Below are 19,838 nucleotides of genomic sequence, written 5' to 3'. Positions count from 1 at the left end.
AATTCATGCCCTGACCCACCGGTCAGCCGTCTGGTGTGGGTGTAGTCAGGCAGGACCAGAATGGGAAGAAGGTGCAGAACAGGAAGCAAAGTGCTTGTTGGGAGAAGAGGAAAATGGTTTCTTCTACCAGAAGATGACTCAAAGGTGAATTTGGATTTGAGCTAAAATAACGTTCCTGTTGGTTACGAGTGGATTTTGCTTTGTTTGCCTCATCTCTCTCTATTTTTGGTCAAAATGAAGGATGGCAGGAGGTTATGATTGCTCGGTGAGGTGAATGTGGCAGCAGTCCATGCAATAGCTCTATCTACGTGGATGTTAATTTAGTTGACTTCAGTTGAGATTTTGTGCGAGCACTGGCTCATCACGCGTTACCTGTCTCATCGCAGATACCTTCCCTTGTTAACTGCACAGGATGGGTCAACCTCGGAAAGAGTTGCTGTCTCATTATTTGCTCTTGAAGATGGGTACTAAATGAGTTGAGGAACTGCATGAAGAGAAGGGAATGAGTAAGATGGCAAGGATACGTTCAGTCTTGCGTCCTGCTAGCACTCGTAAGAAAAGCTGTTTACAGAGGTCAGTCACTGTACCTGATTCTATAAGCCACCCTGAAGCTTGAAGGCTTACAGTTCTGACTTCTGTCTTTTTACTTAGCTTTGCAAATTTGAGTATCTTTGCACGAAGCTGCACACAAAGCTTCTTTAAATGTAGAAGTTTTGCGTGTAGTGTGTCTACTATTTGGGGAACTAGAAAAGAGTGGAAAAAAGTATAGAAACTTGAAATGATGTTTATCTCTACTGCTGTGTATAGATTAACATACCCCGTCCAGAATAGCAAATATTATTTGAATCTAATTAATAATGCTTCCAGAATTTATCTTTTAGCTCAAATCTCTGTGGTGTGGCAGTCAGTAACAAGACAGACTTTTAGAATCCAGATTGTTTATTTTGAACTTTTTAAAGTTTCATTTACATAAGAACATTTACAAATTTAGATCCTACTACTCTCAAACTGTAGGTATTACAATTGACTTATAGTTATAATTAACAGTCTATAACCTAATGTTTTGGCTTGGAGGCAGATGGTTTTTTGGTGCTCTATTCTTGGTGTTTTTTCTCTTTAAGTGAGAAAATCAGAAAGTTTCCTAATATAACAATTTGCAACAGAATAGCTTTCCTATTTAGAAAAAAAAAAAGGCATGTGGGAGGTGTCAGTAAATGGACTTCAAGTAAATGTATAATGGGTCTATGAGGAAGCTTAAGAAAGACAGCAGTTGAAAATGGTTCTTTAGTTTGTGGGACTATTTGTTTACTAGTTTGCCACATAACTTGTTAGTGCACTCTAAATGTCAGACTTCAAAGTGACTTGATTTTGTTTTGATTATGAATAAGAAATCATTTTGATGGGCTAAAAGGAGATCCTGCAAATTTGTTATTGAATGCAGTTCTTTTGCTGTGAGAGTTCATTAATGCCTTCAAGTAACACTTTATTTTTGTTCCTGTTTAAGATCTTGCAGTTTGCCACGTGAGGACTTCAGTGAGGTTAATAGCATGTTATGCAATAACCAGGCTTTGACACTTGCAATAAAAAGGTTGCTTACAATTGTTTCCCTTGCCTATAGCAACTGAGTTTTTTTTGCAAGCTGCCACTAAATTTCATTTGTGAAATATGAATGAAACTTTTTCCCCACAATTGCAATTAATTAAAATCTTGTTTAATTACGGTAGCTTAAAGTGAGCTATGGTAGTACTCTGTGTCTCTGTCATACTTCCTGGACTGCTTGAAATTGGTAAGACTTGTTGTTGTTCCCAACTTCCGTGCTTCAACAGGGGGATATTATAATTTAATAATAATTACACGTTCCTCTCATTTCACTTGAAATGTGGGCCCTTTGTGACCATTTTTTAGTCTAGAATTATATACGTTATTCAGCATTGTTCAGTGTAGGGTCCCTGGCGTTCTTTTGCACGGCTTGTTAACCTGCAGGATACGGGCTGTTTGCGATGGTATGGTATGGTATGTGGGCATGGGGGGAGTTACTATATTCCTCGTACGTAGGAGCAATAGATGGAAATGCAGATGAGGTGACTGAAATTTTATTACACTCTTGATGAGACAAGAACAGGAGAACTGAAGGAAGGAAGGTTTTGGAAAGAATCTGTGCAATAAAGATGGCTGAAACAAATTATTTGATAGGATTTGTGGCCTTATTTGGATCTTTATAAAAATGAAGAGAGTAAGATCTTTATCAAATATAGATTAAGGTGACTTGATTATTGTGAATATATTCATCCACATAAAGAGCACACAGTATTTTCTCCAATTCAATTATGAATGGCAGAGCAAGTACCAGTGCTGATGAGTGCCAGGTGGAAGCTGATACTAGATAAATAAAATCGGGTTGCGTTTCAAATGTGTTTATAAGTGAGGGTGACTCCCCATGAGAAAACGTAGATGGAAATTGTTTTGGCCTTGGTCTACGAATTTGTGGAGAGAAAGACTTTCGGGAATGAGATGAGTTAAGGAAATGATCCAGAAGCATGTGAATACTGATTTTGGGGAAGCTGGAGGAGTCCTATAGGAGAAGGGCTTCAGGAGAGCCCAGCTGACAGTAGTTTTGTTATCTGAACAGTGCTTTCAACATTAAATGCAACCACAGCTGGTTGAAGCTCCAGTAAGTAGTTTACCAGTTGTAGACTTACCTACCGGTTTACAGAAGGGTGATGGAAGGGAAGTTGGTGAGGTGCGGCTGAGATCAGGTTGGCCCTGTCATAGGTTTGCAAATAAAATACAAATGCAAAGTAAGATGAAGTAGCTAATGTAACTCTTGGCACTTCAGGTTTTTTTCCCCCCTGTTTGGTAATATTTGTTGCTTTTTGAAGATGGGGCTTCCTAAGGGATAGTCAACCTCCCTTTCTGTAAAAGGGGGTAGTTTAATAGGTTTACTAGTTAAACCTGTCATGTTCTGCAGCTTCTTGAGTGTTTCTGAGCTATGGTTCTTCTCTTGCTTAAAAAAACCCCTTATTTTAACATTTCTTCTTGTCAAGACAAAATGGGGTAACACTCAGCTGTTTTGTCCTTTGATTGTAGAGACTTGCGTATTTGCGTAGCCTGAGTTTGAGAAAGAGCAGTCTCCACCCTATGTAAATAGGTTCACTTTGGTGTTACGTGTCTTGCCAGCATTGTAAAAGATGTTACATCTCTTCATCAAAATAATTTTGTCTTTAGAAGCTAAAGGAGGAAACTAGATGAAATTCCATAAAGTTGTCACAGTTTTTCTCTTGCACCATGTAATGGATACATATATTGCTTTTGGTTTTCTATTTCTCTAAGTGCAGTGAGCAGCAGTCACAATTTCTCTGGGTTTTATATAGTACTTGGACTTTCCCATTTATGATTCACTTATCAGAAGATCAAATAGTGAATGATAAATTATTGATCAAATGTAAGATGAAAGACCAAATTACTCACATACTTCAATTAACATAAAAGCCCTGGAAGTAAAACAAAAATATGTTGTTCCCAATATATATATCTTTTTCCCAAGCATCTACATACTTTCAGAATCTTTTATAAAAAGGGAAGCCTCCAAAATAAGCAGCCAGAGCAAGATGGTATTGCATAGGAACACTAAGGGCTTAGCACAGACAGGTACTAACAAAGGTGTTTCATATGTTGTCATCCACAGCACATGGCCATCCAGCCTAATTGGGGTACTAATGAAAAGACTGTAAAATTAGAAATTATATCTATCCAGTTGGTCAGAGCTGTCATATATACTTGGGATCTTACAAAAGGAACATCATAGTAATTTTAAAATAAGCACATCCAGTCGCTGCTTATGGAAGTTCCATTAGATACGACAGAATTAATCCAACCATTTCTCAGATCTACTATGTAATGATACAATGATGGTTTGAAAGAGAAGGTTGAACTTGAAATAAAAATTAAAATATTTCTGGTCTCTTCAGCTGGTAAAGTAGAAACTTTGGGAACTGCAGATGAAGGTTTTTCCTGTATGTTTTGACACTGTTAAATGGATCATAAGGTATTTGTGTACAACTGGATCTGCGAGCAAAGTAAAAAATAACATTTCTTAGGATTTGACTGCTGAGTAGAAATATACAGACTTATTTGTGCAAATGGTATGTGGATGATGATTAAAGTATGAAAAGAGGGTAATGATCAGGGTGTGCCATCTTAAATGTGTAATAGAAAAAATTTTAAAAAAATCAAACCAGAAGGAAGGATAGCAGAAATCTGCTACTTTTAGGGCAAGTTTACTTTTCTTAACAGATTCCTTCACAGGAACTTTCCATGTAGAGATGAATGTTTCTTTGACATGAAATTATAGAACTTCTTTAGCTGTTTTGCAAATTACTATAATTCCTGTGCTTTCTGAGAATACTACTAGCATGGCATAATGAGTTTAATAATAACTATGTATTAAGCATACAGCTTTCAATCTGCCATTAATGAAATGTCTGTCCATTTCATTAATTGCATCTGCTTCAGTGGCTTGTATAAAGATTTTAGTAAGAGGCAACGGGTTCAGAGATGTGTGCAAGTGAAGTACTAGAAATCTGATAACATTAAAAGAATGGTTGGCTTCAAGAAACATCCTGAAAGATCACCACTTTGGCAAATGTTCAGGATTACAGTGCAATTAATCTTCGTGGTTCGACAGTAAAATCTTTATTCACATTACTTCAAAGTCTTCTTTTTGTCTATAACTGATTTCCAGAAGCGTGTCAGTGCATCCGTACTGAGCTTTTCTTAAAGGGCCTTTGCATTCCTTGAAAGATAGCAATGGTTTGGGAGTTAAGTGGCTGTATTAAATCCAGAAAGGCAAAATGTAAGGTTCTGGAGACAAAATATTGAGCTTACATATCACTCAGTTTATTTACTTTGAGCAATTCAAAATCAAAAAGTAATTTAATTCAGTCCTTACAGGAAACATAAGTCTCTGGGATATCTGATTAACTCATTTCCTTGTCTAATACCTACCTCTTACAGCTTCAACCTTCCCACATCAAAGAAAAGTTCTTGGCGTGTGCCGATCCTCAGGATTGAAATGGAAAGAATCTGAACTTCTGAGGAAGGTTCTCAAGTACAATACTATTTATATAGGAGTTTCAGCTAGCTCAAGCTCCAGGGAAGAGAAGCTGCCCCTATCACTGCTTTAATCATCCTTTCTTCAGTCAGATCAGATCAGCTTTTCTTAAGTCAGATCAGTTCTCTACAAGCTGCTTTATGCATTGGATTTAGTTAAGGCAGACTTCTTTATTTAATGTAGAGTTCTTACATACGTAGCCTGCTTAGCAGGTGAACAGCTGTATTGTCTAGTTAGTTCAGATTTCTAGAGAATTTAAATATTTTTATATCCATTTCCCCAGGCTTACCATATAGCATGGTATAAAAAAGAAACGCATAGAAATGGCACTAGTTAAATTGAATACCTGTTTCCAGTTAATTCATTCTCCTTTTTGCTGGATTCAATGACGCAATGACTGAACGCTTTAAAGCAGGAATATCAGATTAATTGTGGAAACAGAAATTAAGCCTTCCCCCCCAGTAGTTTCTTTCAGAAAGAATAAGAGTAGACCAGTGTTGGGAAAGCAGTGGGTGAGGAGAAACTGCAGAGTTTTAGTACACTTAAAATAAACTTGGAAAAATGTTCTTTTCTGAACAGTGCAAGATAACTTTTTTGGTTTGCAGTCTTAATGTGTGATGCCAGGTGTGAGTTTTCAATAGGCAGGTGTGTGTGATGGCTTTACTTTGTCTGCCCCTTTGAATTGTGCCTGTGTGTATAAAAAAACTACACAGGCACACACATACTATATGAATTCTTTATTAATCAGAACAATTCTGTGAATGAAATAATATCCTCAATTTTTAGAGGGGGAGGTGCAGAATAGATTGTAGAGGAGAAAAGTTAAATGCTTGAGGGTAAGTGGACAAGCATTGTAGCAAGTCTGTGAGTGTTTTTTGAAGTCTGTACCTTCACAGCCGATGAAACACTGAACAGCTCGCTGCAATGTGTCTAGATACCCTTCCTTCATCAGAGTGCCTTGCAAACTGAAAAGCATGAAGTAATATTTCTAATAAGTAACCATGTGCTGCTTTCTTCTGCAAAGGCAGTTTACTAGAAAATAAAATCCATAGAAAACAGGGAGCAACTTCTTCCCTCCTTACATAAACTGATATCTGAACGTTTAAACTGGAAAAGTACAAGAAATAGCTGAATAAGAAAAGCCTGCAAGCCCTTTGGAAGAAAATACCACAGCTCCACCATGCATTGGTTTATATTAAATATAGTAATAGTGTATTTTATTTCAGCAAATAGAAGGTGGAAAAACAACTCGATAGAAGCAAGAACAACCAAGAACACACAAAAGTCAAACACCTTATTTTTGTGTCCAAAAGCTTAGAAGATTGGCTGCTGGGTACCATTTTTCTACAGAAATACAGAGATATAAAAAGTAGTATTAACATAAAAAAGCAAAAACTAAGAAACTTCGGTAGATCAGCTTTTCAACTGAATGCCTCTTGAGTGGACTGAATGTTGTGTGTTGGGGTAAAATTGGAACTGACTTGGTAAAGACCAAGAGAATGTAGTAATCATGAGACTTGGGTTCTTCACTTAGGTTTGAATTTAAAAAGGCAGAGAAGAATGTGCTTTGAGTTTTGAGATAGACAGTGGCTGGATCTATACTGCTCAGTACAGCAAACCTAGTCGCTATCATTGGTAAAGACCAGGCCAGCTTGGGAAGGGCTGTCGCTGTAATTGTGAAGGATCATCTGCTTCATGGTGAATACATGTCATGGTTACATTTTTACCATGAACACGTAATTAACTCATTCTAATGTTACCCCCCATTTTACAATAACCTGCATTTAGACTGAAGTAGGAGAACTCTTGCCACGATCCTCTGATCAAGAGCGTCTCATGCGGTGCCCGAGAAGAGATGGTGTGAGGTTGCGGCAGTGTGGGACGGGATCCGAGAGCGCTTTTTGTGTGTGAGCGCTGAATCACCTGCAAGGACGTACTTCGATGTGTGGGTTTAGAGAATGCCATATGTCCACGCAGAAGAGACGAGAAGTTAAAGAGGATGAGGATAATGGAGAGGATATTTTGTTAACGTGAGGAAGGGAAGGAAATACTTTAAAATGCTCTTAAGTTCACTTACGTTGGCTTTCCCTACATCTGTGTTTTGCTATTTACAGCTGTTGTAGCTTAATACTTGAATGTGTGTTAAAAAAAAAAAAAAAAAAAAGGAAAAAAACAACCAAACACAACCAAACAGAAAAGTATCAGGGAATAAAACTATGTTTGTTTATTTCAACAGAATGCTGAAATTTCGGTATTTGAAGTGAACATTCGTTTTGTCGGTGGACTGCTTTCAGCTTATTATCTTTCAGGAGAAGAGGTAAGATATTTCCACACAGTTTATCTGCAATATCATAATCTAGACAAGAGGTAACTTTTAGTTTAATAATATCATTTATCCGAAATAAACTTGTTTAGAACTTTGAAAATGGCTTGTACAACAGAGACCTGTCCAATGGCTTTTCTTGCTTCTACTACTTTGCATAAGTCTTAAAACTGTTGCTGCATGTGTTAAATGATTTTTATTTTTTTTTTTTCCCCCCTGAGTTGAAACAGTACATTCTTACCAGGCTTTGTGCTGGAGTGTGTAATTATGGAGCTCCTATGCCATGGTAGTGGTAGATTTGGTGCATCAGCTTCCTGCTTCACAAATTGATTTCGTGTATATCCTTTAACTCCTATAAACTATACTTCTGTCGGCTTTCCTGAACCTGAATCTTCAACTCACATGGAAAAGACATGCTAAGAACGAAAAGATACCTGGTAAACCTATACATGTGAATGTCTTTAAAGCATTAATATCCTATTAATTTCTATTGCCTGTCATGGTTTCTGGAGAGGACGAAGAAGCAATTTCATCTAAGAGCTTTGACTAATGCAATTATTTCTGTAATATATTTGGAGAAGGCTATACTAAGTCACAGGTACTGTGATAGTTTAGATTTTTAGCTTGGCACTTGAAAAGTCTTTAATCTTACTAGTTTAAATTCTTGTTCCTGTCTCTGGATTATAATAGTATTTTACTGTAGGGTTAACACAAGTTAATACTCTCTAACTGTAAGTTGAATTTATCGTAGGATTTCTTTAAATCCAAAGCAATTACTGGTGGGAACTCCACAAAACCCTAAAGATCTGTAATTTTCTTTAACATGTAAATTTCCCAAATACTGGGTAAAGCTCTGTTTTGAAACTGTCACTTTAAAGTAACTTAAATGTCGGGTTTTGTTAAAATTTATCATTATGTTAAAGCTGTCTTAGCAAGTACCATTGGGTCATGTACCTGACAAAGCAGTTATAAGGAGACAATGTTCCTCTGACATTCTTGTCTTAAGCAGACTTGCCTGTTTATTTCCCATGGTCATGTCCTGAGCATAGGTGGTACTGAAAAGACATTAATGTTTTAAAATACACAATTGTTTGTATTTTAACTGTCTTATAATTTCCTGGAAAAAGAAAAATCACCCTTAGACCCATTTCAAATTCACACTTAACAGTAATGAAAAAAATGGAGAGGTGCGTGGTAGCTGGCTTCTTGATCTTTACTAAATATTGTTTTACTTAATGTTTCATCTCCAACTCTTGAAGGAAATCACTTGTCCTCCTACAGTAACTCAGCAACCAGAAATAAACATATCTAAGGGCGTCTAGAATTGAAAGCTTTTCCTTCTGCAATTAAATCTTTCACTGCAGATCTACTTCTTGCAAACAAGAGTGAACTTTTCCAGTATAACCTATTGCTGCATTTTAATTAACCAGTTCTGACAGAAGCAGGGGATGCTTCTTGGCAGACAGCGAGCTGGTAGAGGAGCGCATGTGAGCCTTTACATCAGGTGGCCGTTGTCTGCCAAGAAATGCCTGAACCATTTGTGATCAGTGCCGTTGATTTCATATATATGTTGATGGTTTATATCTTGTGTCTGTTAGCGTGCAGTCTCACTTTCAATCAGTGCATATAGTTTCTCCTAAATAACACCTAGTCATTGCTTCTCAACCATTCCTTCATCTTTAGAGAGGCAGTTCTACCACCACCTCTTGGACTAGATTGGCCGCAACACTGGTGTTCAAATAAAACTCTTGTACAAATGTAATGAGGAAACCTTTAAAAGAAAGTGTTTCACGCAATGGATAATTAAGTGGAACTCTTTGCAGTGGAATATTGGTGATACTGGATGCTAGTGTCCGTGCTAAAAATGGATGGTGTCATTAGAGAAAGTAAAACGGGCTCCTAAACTCAAAGATGAGATGTATGATTAAGGAGGGTCCTGAGCTCTTGCAGGCTGGGAAGGGCACTGCCCACGCTTGTGGCTGGTGTTCATACTCTTTGATAAACATTTGCTGTCCAAGACAGTGATGTTCCTAAACCAACAGTTGTCCTAGTGGCTTAGAGAGTGCAACTCGGCGTGCTCTGCCTTTATCGGATTTGGGGAAACCTCCGGCTTCATCGCCTAAATGCAAGACGCTGAAGCCATGGCCGGCTGCTGTCCGTGGGAGGAGCAGGATGCAGCCTTTCGGGGGACGGAGCTGCGGTGCAGCAGTGTGAGGTTTCCCACCTTGTGTGGGTCTGTCTTCCACTGGTGCTGCTGACAGGTGTGGGAAGAACTGAGGGCCCCAGAGGCTGGCTGCCACCATAGAAAATACAACTTTAATCATACAATAATAGAATGTTCGTCCATAATATTAGTGGGCGTTCCAAAAGGGGTGGAACAACCTGTGTGCAGGCTGTTTGGAGGATTAAGCTTTCTCAGTAAAAAGCTCATTTAATTCTTTGTCAGATTAACTATTTAAAAATCTTATATATGCTGTGCTCACTTGTCAATATCCTAATTGAAGAAAGCTATGTTTCAGTAAAAAGGGTGACGGAAATAATTATTGTTTGTACTGCGGAATTACATTTCCATGGGTAATGATCCAAAGCTGCAACACATTGTATGTTCCATAATCATTTGTAAGTCTAACTAATCATGATTAAGGAATATCCTATCATACTGAGTACTTCCTAAAACATCCTGCTCACTTAATAGTTCATTTAGATAAAGGCACCAATGTGAATAATTCTAAAAACGAACAAATTGAATGCTTTGTCTCTTGGTAACTGTGTGTGGTGCTCGCTTGCAAATAGAGCTATGAGATGCATTCTGTTAAAATTCCTACAATTTCTGCCTTACCTGAATTCATATGAAATACCAAAAAGAGTTAGAAGAGTGTCATACACTTTGTCACATCTTTTTTTTTATTTTATGATTGCTATTTAAACCCAAGCTAGAAAGAATTCCAGTCAAATATCAAGCTTCATTTGTAAAACAGCTACAAACACCAGAAAACTTCAAGATGAGTAACTTTTTTAAGGACTGCTCTGGGTTTTTTTGGTTTTGGGTTTTTATTTGGTTTTTTGAAGTCCCTCATAGTAATATTGCATGTGAATGCTCCCGTGGTATTTTTCCATGAGTCAGTGGCTGTAAGGGATTACTAAAAGTAAACCTGGATCCTTTAAAGCACTGATAGTATTGATTTTGTTGTTGTTGTTTGTATGAAAGCATCTGGAGGAGCTTGTAATATGGTAAATTTAACCCGTAGGAACAGCACAGATTGTTTTGCAAACTTTCTTGATCGTTTTCTTTAAATTAAACCTGAATTCATGAGTGGACGTGCGATTCGTTTTCTAAGCAACTTGGTATGCAACCTTTTTTGGTTTTGTACTGGAAGATCACGTCTAGAAAGGGAGAGATTTGTTTTACAACTGCTCTGCTGTACTTACTAGTCTGATGTAAAATTCTGGTATGCCAAGGGTCAGGAGTATTGTATGCCATAGGGATCCCCTGTTCTTCAGACCCAGATAATTTTTTTTTTCTCTTGCTTAAAGCACACTTCCAAATGTAGTCATATAAGAAGATAATACGTTAGCTTTTGGAGGAGGACAATACTGTATCCTCTAACAGCAGCTAAGACCCTTCTTGGAATTCATGGAGATGACAAACATTATTTCTGAGCGCTGTAATCTTCACTGTGGGGAATAACTGTGATACTGGTGCTGAAAGTCATGGTAAGTGTATGGTACTGCTTGTAGAGAATATACAAACCTAAATACTGATCTGACTAGCTCTTCTGGTTTACTGATAGGTGCTTCTTATAGGTACTGCTAAAGTATTTTAGTAAGGGGACTGTTTTACTTGAAGGTTCGTTTCACAGTCAGGGAATACATTGCATAGGCAGAAGTGGAAGGAGCATTTAGCAATTGCTGTTTGTATGAGTAGCAAAAAAGTAAATCCAAAATGCTCTGAAGTGAATAAGGAGAACGTGAGTTTCGGATCCAGCTGGTAAGCTCCAGATTCCTTCAAAGCTTTCCATTTTTTGAATGGGATGAGTAATTTTTTTCTTTTTTTTTTCTTTTCCTTTTTCCCCCAGTGTTAAAATATTTTGGATTCAGCAGCTGTTCTTCCTGCATAATATAACCTTCTCTTTTCTAGGACTAAAGATAGTTATCTTCACTGGAGGAGGACAAAATAAAGTTGATAATGATGTTCATATTGCCATTTCTATCCATGGCATGAAGCAGAAATGTAACAGGGTTTTTTGTTGTGGGTTGTTTTTTTTTTTTTCTTTCTTACTTTGGCAGTATATATTCCTGTTTGAAGGAATTTATTCTGATCAGGATGAGGGAATAAAAAACCACAACAAACCATTCTTCATCATGATAAATGTTGGACTTTCTGAGTTTCATCTATTACTGTCTACCAATTGTTAATTAGAAGTAAAAAAGAAAAAAAGAAGGAAAAAAAATAGTGATGACATATCACCTAATTAGTTTATATCTGCATTTAGAATAGGAGTTACAGTGCCACTATTCAACCTCACTTGATGATCTTGGCCTCCTGTCTGACTTCAGACCTAATCATTGCCGACTTAAAACAACCATCCATCAGTGATGGTAGTGCTGTCTTACTAATGAGGAGCAGACATGAAATAATGATGAAGATGGTATTGATCTAGAGCTGCCTTTGCCAGGCTGACCACAAAACATCGCTGACTTCATATAATGCTGAGACATTCTCCAGAATTTAGCTGTAGCTATTTTTATCTGGCTCTCCCTCTCTTGTCGAAGTCTCCCTTCATAAAGAATATTTCAATTCCATAAATACAAAAAAATATAATTCATCATTTAGCAATCCTGAATAGTAGGAGGATGAAATTTGCCACCTATACAAAGGTATTGGCCTATTTCTGCAAATCAGGAATGTAAGTTCTAGTACAAGATGCCTTGGGGATCTTATCTCACCAGTGAGAGGATTGACCGCATGTTTTATCTCCCGCTTTTCACTTAACTTGACACTAATTAACAAGAGGACTTTTCCTTTTATGTCTTGGAAGCTTGATTTCTAATGCTGTTTGAAACTCCAGGCATACTGTATCAGCTTGATCAGTTCTGTGTGAATGCCTCTTAACTCCTCCTGAAGCATCTTCACAGACTGGCAGCAGAATTCCCTGTTCGGTAGGAACTAGAAGACTGCAATTGCCTGTAGTTTTCTGCAGCCCTGTTTTCAGATTTGGGTCCTGCTTGCCACCTACCATCCATCTGCTGCCACTTTACATGATACAGCAATACTTCAGTGGTGTCACGTTTTAGTTCTTTTAGAGCTCTGAAATTATCTTTATTTGTTTCATTTTTATTCATTTATGATTTTTTTAACTCCGTATTTCATAGAATCCTGGAGTCGTTCAGCATGGAATGGACCTCAAGAGGTTATCTAGTCCACCCTCAGTATTGGGACAGGGCATTAGGCTTGTCCTTTTAAAAATCTCCTTGCATGGCAATCTGCCTATGTTCTTCAAGACTCAACACTGGGGCAAATTTAGCTTTTCTGTAATGACTGTGTTTCATGCACTGTGCTCTTTTACACAGACAACTCTTAATTGTTCCTTCTGGCTTTCTAGCAGGCCTCATTTCTCTTTTTTTTTTTTTGTTTTTTTGTTGTTATTTTTTAACTTGTTATTCAAGAATTACTTTTAGGCTGACTTAATAGTTTTTCATTTAGCTTGTCAGACATTATCAATTTCTGCATTCCTTAATTGGACTTAATATACTCTTGCTTTTAATTACCATCTTTACAGTCACACCAAAAGAAGATAGAAGTCATCTGAGCCTTTTGATTTGTGAGTCTTGTGACTGCGAACCTCATCTTTTATCCTCCGAGTCATCTCCAAGCATTTTACCCATTTGGCTGTTCCTTTCTAAGGTCATTTCAGGTGGTCTTCTTGATTCTTGTTCCAAACATAAACATAACCAAAGTGAACCTTTTGTTTGTAGCAGCATGTTGAACTGGAACATGTGGCCTGTTAGACAGTAATATGTTAAACTAATTCAAGAGCTACTTTTTCTCGTAACAGACTCTGAGTTTCTGCAAGAAGCTGTCGTTGCAGTGTATAAAAGCGTGGTTTATATCTGCTCTGATGTAGCACTTAACAGCCTACTCAGGAACAGAGAAGGATTTAAAATCTCCTCTGCTTCCCACAATCACAGTCTGTAATCTCCATTAGTATTTCAGTCTCTTCACCACCTTTAATAGATCTAAGGCTGTTCTCTTTCTGTGCTAGCTGCATCAAAATGTACTACAGAATCCCTATGGATTCACGTTCTGAAAATAATCTCGACTCTTAAGATTTTCTTTGATGTAGATTGTTCTTCTGCTGTTGCAAGCAGACTGCCCTTCAGTCTTCTGTTTCTGTCTCTCAAGTTCCTGCAGTGCAATTATACTGTCACTGTTGATGAAACCCATCTCTGTTCAATAGGTTCCCTATACTCCAAAAGCTTCCTCTTTCCTAATACTTTTATCCCCTTTCTCCCAATGCTACTTGCTCATCTGCTCTGTGCAACTCTGCCTCTCCAGCTGGCCCCATAATTCTGAGGAAACTTCAAAGAACGGTGACAGAGATGCTGATTTCCAGTCTTGCACTTAATTCAAATTTTGCTTCTTGGTTTTCCTTCTCTTCCTTCTCTACTTTGGAGTTACTGATACCATGTATATGTACCCTGACGGGGAAGTCCTACTCCTACTATATATATTCCTGGGTATAGGAATATATATACCTGTATACCAGGCACGCAATCGACTGCCGTCACCAACAATTTTTGTGCCTCATAATAAAGACTCTCAGGCTGCTTTACTAATATGAAGTGAAAATAGTGGCAATATACATTAATTCAGTGAATTGCTGTCTGCTGGAGTTCAGCAGTGGGTATGTTTCCCTTTCAGATGTCTGTCACCAGCGTGAATATCTGTAGCAGGGGACAGAGGAGCTATGGTGATAGCCTGCTGCCACTGCCATAACGAAGCCTGCTGTGAAACCAGGAGTCTGAGCCCTGATTTTGGCCTGAGAAACACGAGTTCAGAACTCTGACCTGTACACAATCACATTCTTCACTTTTAGTGGTTTTCCTTTTGCATAACTGAGAGGAGTTTGTTTGTTTGGGGAGTTTTTTCAAAACAACAAAAAAATTTAGTTTGTCCCATGGCAAACTTACTTATCGCTCGTTACATTAATTTTAATAAAAGTCCCTGCTCGCCTCCAGGCTACAACAGTCTGATGCTAAAGCTGGTAAACTGTTAGAAAGGAGAATGGATGATAATGAGAGCTAAGTAATATTTGATTGTGATTGTAACAGCTGGTGTGTTTGACATGAGCTCGTGAGCTATATTATTAAGTAGAATTCAAGCAGCTGAGAGGGAGCTGGTTGGTTTGTTCTGAGGATTTGGCTCTCAACCAGCTCCTGCAGTTTCACTTGATTGTGGTTCTGCAGAACAGTTGGAGAGGGCATGTCTACCAGAAATACTAGTGTGGGTGCTTTCCTTTTGAGCAGCAGCTCTACATAGACCCAAAAGAAGAATTCTTTGCATGTGGTTAATATACTGTACAGAAGAAATGATACGCTATTAACAGTCTGTCCAGAGTCACCATGCATCTGAAAAGGAGTTCAGTTTCCAAGACACTTGTCTCTTTTTGTTTATCTCAGTATTCAGTTCTGTCATTTTGCAGCACCAAATGCAATTGCAATAATAAAGAAGAGTAAAAGGAGAGTAAAAACATATTGCCCAAAGAGTTGGTGGGATTGTCCTGTTCTATAAATTTAATAGAAAATGTACAACGTATGGTTAAATACAGGGTCCTGTGGAGCGAGTTGCAAGCAGTGTTGAGATTGTTGCAAATACACTTCCCGTATCTAAAGAATAATCCTTATGTGTACTTTTACAGCTGAGAATTTGACTTATTTCTGCAAAGGAAAGCAACATAAAAAATATCTCGGCCGATGCTGACAGTGGGAATAGATCAGCATTAATTTATCCTCCTTCAATTCTAGGCTATATAAAATATTTGGGAAAGTATATTCTCTCTGTGGATGTATTATAAAAGTTCAATTAGGTGATAAGTAGTAAATGTTATTGAATTATTGTACTGAATTTTTTTTCACCAAAAAGTACAGGTGAAAATAGTATGTACCTGCATTTTACTCTGGGCATGGAGTAACTCTTCATATCTTCATCTAAATCTTTCACAATGTATAGCTAGTTTATGTAAGGTTCCATTTTGTGCTTTTGCCTCCACAAACTGAGTCTGCTTCAGAGGTTATTTTTCATTAAGTTGAGAGTTAAGTAGATGAAAATGTCCTCTCCTTATTAGCTTAGAGAAGATAAAAGCATAAACCATTCAGTAGGAGATTCCTGTGTTTTTCATTCCCTTGGCGACTACTAAGGCCTTCCATCAGATTCCCAAATCTGATTTTAGATTTATGTTTTTCCAACAATTTAAATTGCTTCTATTAAAGAATATGTAAGCATTAATTAATTCTATGTATTTTAAATACAAATGAAGTGAATGGAAATTTATGATGAAATTGGGAAAGTTCCTCATCCAATTTGCTGTTTGAAGGATCGGATTAGAGATTCATTACAAAACACCACTTTGTGCCACATACAAGTCCTGCTGCTTCAAACTAACTGAAAATCATTGAGAAAATTGAATGCCTGAAATCAGAAGCAGGCATCATTGCTGTTCTTGCATGCCCTTCATGCCTCCAGCAATGGGGTACAGACAGTGGCATCTGCTGCAGAAGAAACAAACTCTTTTAGTCTCCTTTGGATTTAGCAATACATCTTGCTCAGCAGGTGAAACCTGAAACAGATACAAACAAGGTTCACTGGCTTTAAGTTAGCATGAACTCTGGGGATCAATTTATGGAGAGTGCTAACTGGCCTGTGTATTTTTTTGGCAGGATCTGGTGTTTGTGATTTTCAAACAACAGAAATCCGAAATATTTGAAAGATGATGAGGGAGCTTTTTCCCACATCTTTTGGAAATTGCAGGAATCCACATGCTATTCATATGCCATTTGTTTGTAAAAATGCAACATTTGAATAATGTTGATAAATGTTGTGGTTGATAAATGAGTGCAGTTCCTGTCTATCCTGTGCCAAAAGCTTGCCTCTGCCATACGCAGACTGTATTTGCACCCTATGTGCAAATGATTGAGAAGGAATTTGGAAAAGATGTTCACATGAAAAATTCTGTGTCAATTCCAGCACAATGGATGCCAAGGAGAATTTGGGGTTTTGGCAGGTGATTGCCCCTAAACAGAGCTGTCATTAAGCATTTGAAAGACAAATCTTTGTTTTCCTCGAGTCAAGGAATATAAGGGCTCATTTTGCATAGGCCTAAGTGCACAAAAACAGACAAACTGCAAACTTTTCTTAAGCCAAAGACTGAGAAGAGGGTGAATAAAATCACTTCCATGAAGATTTGAAAGGCGAAAAAGTGGAGTAGTACATAGTGCCAGTGCTTCGTATATATCTTACTTGCTGTCCTCAAGGAAAAATAGTTTAGGGTGTATTTAAACAGCAGATTCAGTTTCTTAGCTCACCGTTTACATTGCAAGTCTTTTGTCAACAAGTATTATACTTTTGTATTCCCACAGGTGTTGGCTGCTCAGCAATCTTACTGTGTAATTTCCTAGTAAAGCATAAGATATAAGAGAGGGCAGAGGGTGGTAAGATATTCTGAAGAACTTTGATTTTGTTTGATGTGTTCAGCTCTGATATTCTTCACTCAACACCTTTGATTGCTTACATTAACCCACCTGACCTTGATAACCCCTTCAAATAGTAGCTAATTAAGACAGCACAGTATGCAGGGACTCTCGTCATTTGGCTACATGAAGGCTCAAAAGCTTATTTTAACATCCAAAAAAGCCAACCTTATGTAAACTGACAAAACTCTAAAGCAAACCAGGAAGATCATTCTAGCAGCAGTGTTACTGGAGTGGAGTCAACCTTCAGTTAACAGAAAGCAATCTTCCTTCTGGCATCAAGGGCCAGTTCCGTTGTTTCTTATGATTCAGATGCATTGAACTACTGAAAAGGCTCTGTAACTAGTTAATCTGAAGAGCTAGATGTGTCTGATTTGTTTCTTTTCTTCAGCCTTTAGGCAGTCATCTGGTTTTGCAGGCTAAGCAAAATAACCACACTAGGTTTTTTTGGAAGCTGGTTCAGTCCAGTTAGTGCTTTAAAGTTGTGTTGTCCCTTGGGGGGCAAGCTGTCCTTAATTTTTGCAAGCATGACTAGATAATTTTACAGCCCAGTAGATCCGCAGCATCATCTTGTGAAAAGGATATGCTATGAACTTCATTCTCTTCCATTTTTCTTTGAAAACTCTTTTTTGTTTTCTTCAAACCAACAGCTGCAGAACAAAGTCAGCAGCTCACAATGCTGTTTCTTAAAGGATGCTATTTTCCTCAACTTGTTCTTAAAAACACTATTCATAGTGTACAGACAATTTCAATCTTTTTCCTTTTATCATGGAAAACCAGTGAATAACTCGAACCTTCTCATCAGCATTTGCTGCTTGTAGGGTATGTCTTACAAACGTCATTCAGCCTGTGCTCAGTCTTTTCTCTCCAGAGTTGCTTTTATTTCCATTTATATTCTAGAGGGAAGAGCAAATAATCTTCTTGATTCCAGGCAAGATCAATAACTGCTGAGATGCTCTGGGCAAATGTTGCCACACTGGTGCAGGAGACTCAGGATGGTTGGTGCTCAGCACATCTGGGCAGACTTACTCTGATGTTAAATGCCATCAGCCTTTCTGATGTGCTTGAAGGTTATTTGTTAAGTTAATCCAGTTATCAACTGACCCAAGGCTAAAAGTAAAGGCTTACTGGGATAGTAAGAACTCCTCTGTGTTCAACCAATTTTTTCTTGATGGACTATGACAGTTGGTGATAGAAGTAATGAGTGTAGCTGGTGCTAAGATGCCCCTTTTCTAAATCATACTTTTAAGACTTTTTTTATATCTAGTTCCAGCTTGAAATTACAGTTAAGATACTGTAATGTTTTAATGTACATACCATCAAATATAAAAATAATGTAGTGAAACTTGTGAAGTATTTTCTCTAGGAGTGGCTATGCAAAGTGTTCAAAGAGTAAAATAAGATGCTAACGTCGTGTCATGAGTTTTGGTAAAAACAGAGTTTACATGATTGTCATGTCTTTTTTTTTTTCTTTCCTCTTGCTTTGAAGTGGGGGGACGGAAAGCAATGTAATGCTACCTATATATGCTAATATGCATACTTGAAATCTTTATGAATACTTGTAACCATTATTTCCTCCAAATATAGGCTGCATTTGAAAATAATGTTAACCTTGTTAATCTAATGGCTGCTTAATTATAGCAATGATTTTGAGGTTTAATTGTAAAAAAAAAAGAAAAAAAAAGTTTTAACTGCAGGGAATTCAGAGAAGCGGTTGAATTGTTCATAAATTTATGACTTGCTGGCAGCACTGCTCTTCAGTCAGAGCACTTGTTTCTGACTCTTAAGAATTGGAAATGTCTGCTTGCCTTCTTGTATTTTAGTCACTTTAGTTTTATGGCTTGTCCGGTAAGAGAAATAGTCTTACAGTAAACAGAAAGGAATTGAATTAGCCTGCCTGATGATTTAACTTGCAACATAAAAGCAGCTTCTTAAATCATAGTTCTTCTCTCTTGAAGCCTCCTGTTTGGCTTACATAAAAAGAACTACAAGAGAGTTCACATTTCTTATACTTAATTTAGGGAAAATACACAAGCACTTTATTTAGGCTTGTTTTGGATGTGCCCATTATTCATCAGACAATTCAGTGACTGTGTCTTTCAGAGAAATCTCAACAATGAGAAAGAATGCACTGAGTTAAGAAACCATCATCATCTTTTGCTGCTATACAAAAGTTTTTTCTTGTTACATTACTCATATAAAAAGCCAGCTAGATGGTGTGTCAGAGGTCTTGTGGAGGAAGGAACCTGCAGACTATGCTAAATTTTAACATGTTCCTCTCCCTTGAAAAATGACTTCTTAGGAATGCATCATCAACGCAACTGCTAGTGTTACAAAACTCACCTGTCATGGAGTCAAGCTAAGCTAATTGCACAGTTGCAAATGCAAGCTGAATTTACCCAAATGGCACCTTCTGGATCCCATTGTTTTTAATGGAATTTACCAAAACAAATGAAAGAAGTAGTTTCTACAATGTTAGCACTTGTGACGGTTATCAATGTTTACTTGCAATCTGAGAAACCACTGAAGCATTAGGGTTGGAACAGATAAAACTCTTGGTTGCTTTTCCATATATGTAAAAGTGAAACAGAAGTAGTCTGTAGCTGCTGGTGGTAGAGAAAGATCAGTGAGAGAGTTTTATGATCAAATGGCTTGTTC

General features: G+C 37.6%; 1 protein-coding gene across 1 annotated transcript in view; it reads left to right on the top strand.

Annotated features, from left to right (window-relative positions):
- Positions 1 to 19,838, top strand: part of MAN1A1 (mannosidase alpha class 1A member 1) — a 149,811-nt gene that overhangs the window by 52,906 nt on the left and 77,067 nt on the right. The window contains exon 4 of the mRNA XM_049817809.1: positions 7,347 to 7,427. Coding sequence (XP_049673766.1) covers positions 7,347 to 7,427 — 81 coding nt within the window. The remainder of the gene's footprint in view (positions 1 to 7,346; positions 7,428 to 19,838) is intronic.

Source organism: Accipiter gentilis, chromosome 15, assembly GCF_929443795.1.
Source record: "Accipiter gentilis chromosome 15, bAccGen1.1, whole genome shotgun sequence".
Classification (NCBI taxonomy): domain Eukaryota; kingdom Metazoa; phylum Chordata; class Aves; order Accipitriformes; family Accipitridae; genus Astur; species Astur gentilis.
The sequence above is the reverse complement of the archived record's forward strand: the minus strand, read 5'-3'. Positions and strand labels throughout refer to the sequence as shown.